This window comes from Trematomus bernacchii, unplaced genomic scaffold (assembly GCF_902827165.1).
Source record: "Trematomus bernacchii unplaced genomic scaffold, fTreBer1.1, whole genome shotgun sequence".
Taxonomy (NCBI): Eukaryota; Metazoa; Chordata; class Actinopteri; order Perciformes; family Nototheniidae; genus Trematomus; species Trematomus bernacchii.
The window spans coordinates 1,777,103-1,785,000 of record NW_022987905.1 but is presented as its reverse complement, the minus strand read 5'-3'; the positions used below and the strand labels follow the sequence as shown (position 1 = coordinate 1,785,000).

Below are 7,898 nucleotides of genomic sequence, written 5' to 3'. Positions count from 1 at the left end.
GCACATTAGTATAGACTACACTGTTTATTTATGCTTCTGGTTTTGTCGGGATGTGCTCTGAACACATATTTATGACACTGATAGAGAGAGATAGTGAGAGTGCCAGTGAGTGTGAGGAATTTAAGCAGAATTTAGTCAAAGTGCCACGGGCTGTTAGCATAGTTTGCAATTAAAATGAGTTTTTTGTTTATTCAGTAAAATCTGAAAAGGCTGTAGACATGGAGTGACTCTACCTTCCCGAGCATTTTTAAATTAGATAAAACATCAGCTTAATTCATTTTGAAAGTAAGTAAAATGTTCCTGTTGACTTTCAAGGTAAAACGTTTAATTAAAGTGTAACAGAAACTCAGCTCTGCCTGTGCTGTTTGTGTATGAGACAAATATCAGATTCATCTATTTATCTTATTTCCCTATCATATACTTTAAGATGATAGCTATACCATTTTTTTTCAGATAAAGCAATGGTTTGTTAAGGATTATTCAGACTAGATCACAAAGCACACCAATGTTTAGATTAAATATTCAAGGCCTTTAGGTTTTTTTTGTCCCGAATGTGGTATATTGTTATCAATCTGAATAGTATATTAAAAACAGAACAAAAGCAAATATGGAAAACCAAACGTTTTGCATTTTTGCCAATGTTTGACACTCTCCACTTTCCTATTCATGAATAATAATCATCTCATATGGCTACAATTGTCTGGTAATACATGCCAATCAAGTATTTTTTAAATTGTGGGCTGGAAGGTCAGCAAATTTACATCGAAAATCAACGACATAACTATTAACATAACATACTATTATCACGTTCCTGCTGATGTATTTTCCAAGAAAGGATGCTACGTTTTGGACAGAATTTGAGCTTGAAAGAGGCCCTATTATGCTTTTTGGGGATTTCTCTTTCCTGTAGTGTGTTTCAAGGTTTTTGTGCATGTAAATAGTCTGCTAAGGCTAACAGTCCAAAGTTCTGATACAAATAAAGACCATTTTGAGCATGGAAACATGTCAGAGTAGAGACACAAAATACAAATATGAACCTGAAAATGAGCATATGAGGCCTGTTAAAAACAGCTATGTCATCCTTCCAAGACTGTGCCACTGCTGTTGCTATGCTAATACCCAGTTGTGTTTCTGAGGGACGATTGGGTGCAGGTCAGCGCAGTAAAAATGTAGAATTTTAACATAAGTCAATACAATTTGGTGAAATGTCTCGAGCCCCTGTCCTTAAACACATGTAGGCTGTACATTTGCTAACAGAGGCTACATGTTGACAAGACGCTGTTTCCCTCTCAACAAAGCCCTCCAGCAGAACAAAAGGATGATTTATTCATTCAGCTACAGGCACAGTCTCCTTCCTAATCAAATTTTCAGACGTTTGATTTTAATGAATGGCGCCTTGAATGTTATCTTCCCGTTAAATATTCATTGCAATGTGGCAGGCGCCCTTTCTGAATCATCAAAGCATAAGACACTTGTTTTCCCCTTTATTTCAATCCTAGCCCCTCTGTTTCCCCCTCAACACACACTTTTTTTCCCTTCCTTTATCACATTTCTACGTGCTAACCAACACATCAGTGCGTGAACAAACCACTTTCAAAGAGAAAGGAATCGCTTTCTTCCGACAGAAAGCTGGTGAGATTGCACGCTACGGCTGTCATCAGATACTACGTTCAATTTAGGTGAAAAAAGGCAATAATTCAAAACCAGTGAAACGATACAAACAACATCTTCAGATACAGCTATTTTAAGACTTTCAGCCAGGTGATGCTTCACTTAGGAGAGAGTTGTTATGGAGTTGTCATGATGGAGCCTCAAATCCATGAGGCCATCTACTGATTTATAAACACACACAACCCAAAGAAATATCAGTGAAAGAACATTTCCCAACAAAATGATAACATAAATGATCTATTTCTAACAATTTATAGTTTGCTGGGGTCTGACTTAAAGTGGACCTATCATGCTATATTTGAATAATATAGTGTAGGACCATACCTATATAAGGCATATTTATACTTTTTTTTTTTCAAAATACCAAACAGATCATGCATTTTAGCCATGCCTCATTTCGCTCAATTTTTTAGATCTGTTTTAGCAAGGGCAGATTCAGTGAGAACAGCACCATCTACTGGCCTGGCATATGTACTACAGCGTCTCCAGCGCTTTCGAACGGCTATGGCCGTGGGTGTCTCCTCCTGATTGGTGGAGTTGGCCCAATAGCCGTAGCGCCACTGTCCTGACGTCAGGACAGTGTTCAAATCTGGATCAGTTTTTATCAGATCCGTTGCAGCCCCTTTTTTAGAGATTTGGGTATGGAGGAAAATAGAGAGGGTTGTGTTTTCTGACACTTGGTGAGTTCCCTGGAACACCGGGGACACATATTCATGTATAAAAGACGTACAAAAGTGCATTTTGCATGATAGGTCCCCTTTAAGTAAATCATCTAAAACACAGAAAGTATATAGTGCTTGTATGCTCAGATATCGTGAATCTCAGGATGTGAAGGTTTAACAATCAAAGGTTTAACAACATATGTTATTTGCAAAATCAAAAAACTCAAAACTTGCAAAGAAAGCAGGAGCACTTTAGAGTGACGGATATGCAGCGTAAACTCTCTATTCTATGAGCTGACGTTTCGGAAAACTTGTGTGCTTTCCTTAGAGCTTAAGGGAGTGCATGTGGGGTATCACGTCCAGTGTGTGTTGGGGAAGCAGTGTACAGCAAAATCTCTGGACAACCTAAAGTCTCTGCTGAAGCCGTTTTAGGGAGAAATACTGCTGTGATGCTGCTCTGTCTGTTATCTAACATTAGCTTCAGTTAGCAAAAACGAACTAGCTTAAATACATACATATTCTGCACATTTTCAGGTTCATATCAGTATCTAGTGTCTCTACTGTGACGTGTCTCCATGCTTTAATGTTTAAAAGCTCTTTATTTTTCTCATACTGCCTGTGCTGCAGCACCTCTTTTCACCCTCTGTCTGAAACCAGAGTCCAGTCTGCTCTGATTGGTTAGCTGGCCGGCTCTGTTGTGATTGGTCCAACGCTTTGAGATGTCCCGCCCCTTAGCCTATCACGTACAATTTGTTGGAGCGTTAAAGGTCCCATGTCATGCTTTTCTGGTTATTACCCGTCCCCTTGTGTGTTATGAAGGTTTTTATGCATGTAAACGGTCTGCAGAGTCACAAACCCTCAAAGTACACCCTGTAGCGAGTCAAACTCTAACACAGAAAAGACCTGTCTATGCTGCCCCAGAACGCCTCGTTGGAGATTTATCCATTGTTTTCTTCCTGGGTACAGTGACGTGCCCATACCCAAAAGGATAAATCCGTGGAGCCGTTACGTTACGTCCGCGGAGCCGTTAGGTTAACTCACACACACACACTCAATCTTTTCTCAGCTGCAGCTCCGGATTTCTCCTCCCTGAGAAGGCGGGACGCGGCGAGGCTGTGAGTCGGTGTGTGAGCACACACACAAACTCCCAGCCAGGCTGCGGGTGTGTGTGTTCGGGATGGTTTCGGGCTGTGTCTCGCTGTCTCGCAGACGGCCACTGGGCTCATAGGGAGGGGGGGGCAGGAGCTCCAACAAGCCGTTTAGGACAGAGAGTGAATACACATACTTTACAGAGATGCTGTATGAGAAACCAATGTGAGTTTGGAAAATTGCACAGTATAAATCTATTTTAGTATACTCAACAATGGAATTATGATCAGTAGAAATGGCCATGACATGGGACCTTTAACATATTCAGCAACAGCCAGACATTATGAAAAGTGATGAAAAAGGAATAAAGACTGTTTCTTTGTTCAATATGTAAAGACATTTTTTAAATACTTGCCACTTTATGTTTCTACCCTTAATGCTTTGGAGAAAGTAAAAACTTAGAGGGTCCAAGGTTACATCTACAAAATGAGTTGGGAACATTCTGGGCATGGTTATTCTTTGTGAACGGCACGTAAACTTAAAGTGCAACATTAACTTTCGGCATTGAGTTTAAGTGTAACTATTATGGCTCCTGTTGGAAATCAATCAGCATGACCTAAATGGAGGAAAGATAAAAGGTGGATGTGTAAAGGAGAGAAGGAAGGAGGAGAAGAAAATAAATGTTGGGTCTGAAATTTCCTCACTGTCCTTTCAAAAGAACTATATTTAATGTTATCAAATCTGTAACCCCATATTTGAAGTCATCAAAAGTGAGTTAATGAGTTATTTTTGTTCCTGTTGCATAAAAACACATACAAGTTTACTAACGAAGGAGACCGAAATCAGGCTGCTCATTTTGTAAATGACCAATTAAAGAAGCATTATTTGTATTTGATTGGGTTTTACTTAGCTGTTGGCCTGGCAATTAGATACAGTAATTAATTGTTGACAATGATACAGTGAAAATCCAAGGTTTCCAGTTGATTTATCCTATGTTTAATTGATTCTATGTTCTTTAATCTGTAATTTCTGTTTTGTTTATATGTATGGACTGTAAAACTGAGACAAATGTATACTGGGCCTTATAAATGCATTAGAATTGAGTTGAATTGAATGTTTTGACAACACCATATGACAATATAAAGTTGAGGACGGGACAGAAAAAGGGATCTTATCTCACCACTTTCTGTTTGGAGTTTGGCTTCTGCAGTAGCCACTCGATGTCGAGAGAGTTGGATGACGGGAACTGGTGGTGGCATGGTAAGGTGGCGTTGTCCCCGACGACCTTCTTCATCTCCGTCTGGGCACCCACTGACAGCAGGCTGCATAGGACTGGAAAAAGAGAGAGAGAGAGAGGGAGAGGGAGAGAGATGTCAGATGGGGACACTTGCACAATCCAAACTTGAGACAAAAGGCAGATGCTGCAGATTGGAAGCAAAACCCGTGCCGATAGAGGAAATAGAGACGCAGCGAGAGATATGATCCAGAATTCCAATCACAATCTGACAGCTGCTGAGATTCCTCACAACAGGACACTGAACAGAGAGCATCCTTTTTTTTTTTACGGGTAATAGAGTTTGGCACAGGAGGTCAGAGAGAGGTATTATGATGATCTTTTTGTCAACCCTTTTTGACAAGGGCAGTCAAAGAACACATTGTTATTCACAGCAACAGCCGGGGGGAATTGTGAGGGAAGGTTCACAGCTTTTTGATTACAGAGGAGAAGGACTACCTGCACATGGACACTGTTTAACAACTGAAGAAATACAGCTACTGAAGTGACTTTAACTACTACTCATATATGTAAAGAAAAGCAGTCAAAATGGGCTTGACATTGGACACTCTCTACAAACACAACATGCAATCAGAGAAAGACACATACCCACAAAATCCCAGACTCTACACATTAGAGAACTTGCGTTGCAGTAGAGAAGCAATAATTATAATTGTGGGCACAAGATATTGACTTTGGGCACATGCCAGACGGTCAGGGCCTGAGTCTCAGCGGGGGAGCAGCAAGGCTAATTTATTGGAGGATGCTGGACAGCCCGGCGGGCTTGAGTGGAATTAGCCAGAGGCGTCAGGGGGGTTTGCTGGAAGCTGCAGCGATGGATTCTGTCGGTGTGTGTGTGTGTTTTTGTGTGTTAAGAAGGGGGTGGTGCACTGCTTAGATATCCGACCCCCTCCACCTGGTAGAAAGAACGTACAGTACCGCCACTGAGCTTACGCACTCAAATGTGACAAGATATTTTTGGCTCGACAACATTCAACTTGCCTTTAATTTAATTGCTGAACAAGCCAGTAGCTCTTCCCGAGTGCTTGAAATAAAGTCATCCAGCCAGCAGATGATCATTAGATTTATGCAGGAATGTACAGGTTGTGTAAATATTGTTAAATCTCTTCTTCATTACTCTGCTGCTTGATAGCTCTGAGGTTTGAATATTTCCTTGTGTGTGGAGCATTTATTTAAAGGACCGATGAGCATTCGCAGGTGTTGTGTCTGCGGTGGAGTGATTCAACCCAGTGACAATCTTTGAAAAAATCCCTTTGTGCTCAACAGACCCGATCGCATGCTGTCAAATGTTCCACCGGAGGCCACATGTGGCCAGTGAATGCATCAGCACTCACTGGGCGCCTGTCCACTTGTTCCCTGGTCCACCCTCACAGGAGCCAACACCCAGTCCCATAAGTGATCTCAGGGCCAATGAAAATGTCAGCTCTGCGCTGTGAAACCAATGAGTCAGTGCTGACGCAGGACACAGAGAAGTAGCCTCACACAAACAACCTCTTCCAAGGGAGCTTCAGTCAAACGGATCACATCATCTGCTGGATTTCAGCAGTTCTTCAAGTTTTGTTAAAGCTCCGTCTCTACTTTGTGAGTCTGCTAAAAGCCAGAGCTCCGGGCAACACACTGTCAATCAAGTTTGAGTTTTCCAATTGGTATTCACGAGTTGGAAAGCGAGAGGGCACTTCACGGTTGAGTGGTTGTGAGTCTATTTGGCAGCCCAGGAGTGACAGGATGCATCGCTGAGGTCCTTCTGCTCTGTTGGACCACATGCTCGGTTCAAATCATTAGTCAGCAGAAAAGTAAGGCACACCCGTCCTAACAGAGGAGCTCCAGCACCCTGAAGGTATCCCCGCTTATGACTTCTTAATGCGGCCTTTGCAGGGTCATTCATCTTGTGGGGCTCCCCACCGATATTACCTTGGATGTCAGAAAAGAGAGTTTTGCAGTGAAAAGACATTTCAAGGTGAAGAATGGTCAGACTGTGTGTGTGTGCACAGTTGGTGGGACCTAATGGTGCAAGTAAATGCTTGATGGTGTTCTGCTGGGAGACCTTTTCCCACTGTCTCCCCTTTAGCTCCCCAGGCTAACCTCTGTAATCAGCGCTCCCACACCCTCAGGGGCCCCGGGCTGAACCCAGAACTGTGTAGCGGGCCTGATAAGAGCGGCTTCTTCTGTTCTCACCTCCCACCTCTTACTTAACTGCCCACCGCTTTAACTCTAGGCTCCGTGAATGGAAGAGTTAACCCGAAAGATAGACAGGGCCAGGGTGAAATCGGGGGCATTGCAATCGTGGTATAGACTTTCCACAAGCTGACTTTAAATTGAACTTTAAACTATTATTGGGTTAACTCACTATCTTTGGCATTGAGTCATTGGCCAACAATGAGGATTTGAGTGATACATGACGTGTGTTCTACAGAGGAAAATTGACAGCAAATATGCTGTATCTGTGACATACAGAAAATTGTCTTAGTTTTTGCCAGAAAGAGTTGGCAGACATATCCGAAAAGGGGATTGGTTGGTACACCGTGGCTGCACCCCACTTTCCGACTTATTTATGGTCTTGCAGAGGGGCTTTTGTGCTGTGGAATGGATGACACAGTGCTCCCAAAATAAGCTCGCCTTCATGTGCGTTTGCATTTGGATTGGCCTCATTTACCGTGTGCACAGCTGGGATGATTGGACTGCAAGACCCCATCATTTGTGTCAACATCAAACTATGAGACACAACGTAATTCATTACTGTGGCAGCTATGCACACACAGTATGAACAATTGTTTGCTCAGTCAAGTTTGGGTTTATGACCTTAGCTTTCAAATCCGCAGTAAGGTGACCTAGAAAGCATAAAAAACAGGGAACATTTGAGCTGAAACTGAGATAACGTTGCTCGTCACAGTGCTGCGCCTGAACCACATGTCTTTATGAGATTCCATAAGGACATGGCAAAGGCTATCTACATACACATAGCCATCTTGAGGGAGAGATAAATGTCGAGAGGACTTGTGAAATGGTAGCTGGCGCCAAATCCCAGGCCATGTCCTCTATCGTTTTTTTTTTTCACGCATTGTGTCTGCTTTTCTCAGCTCTGTTTGGCTCAGCTTCGTGTTTTCATTTGTAGCAAAGTCCAATCGTTACCAAAAGAAAGGAAGGAATGAAGCATATCATAATTAACAAAAGAAAGTGGAAGC

General features: G+C 42.3%; 1 protein-coding gene across 1 annotated transcript in view; it reads right to left on the bottom strand.

Annotated features, from left to right (window-relative positions):
• The window catches only part of clmpb (CXADR like membrane protein b), a 71,363-nt gene that overhangs the window by 18,316 nt on the left and 45,149 nt on the right, over nt 1-7,898 (bottom strand). Inside the window, exon 2 of the mRNA XM_034114847.1 lies at nt 4,603-4,754. Coding sequence (XP_033970738.1) covers nt 4,603-4,754 — 152 coding nt within the window. The remainder of the gene's footprint in view (nt 1-4,602; nt 4,755-7,898) is intronic.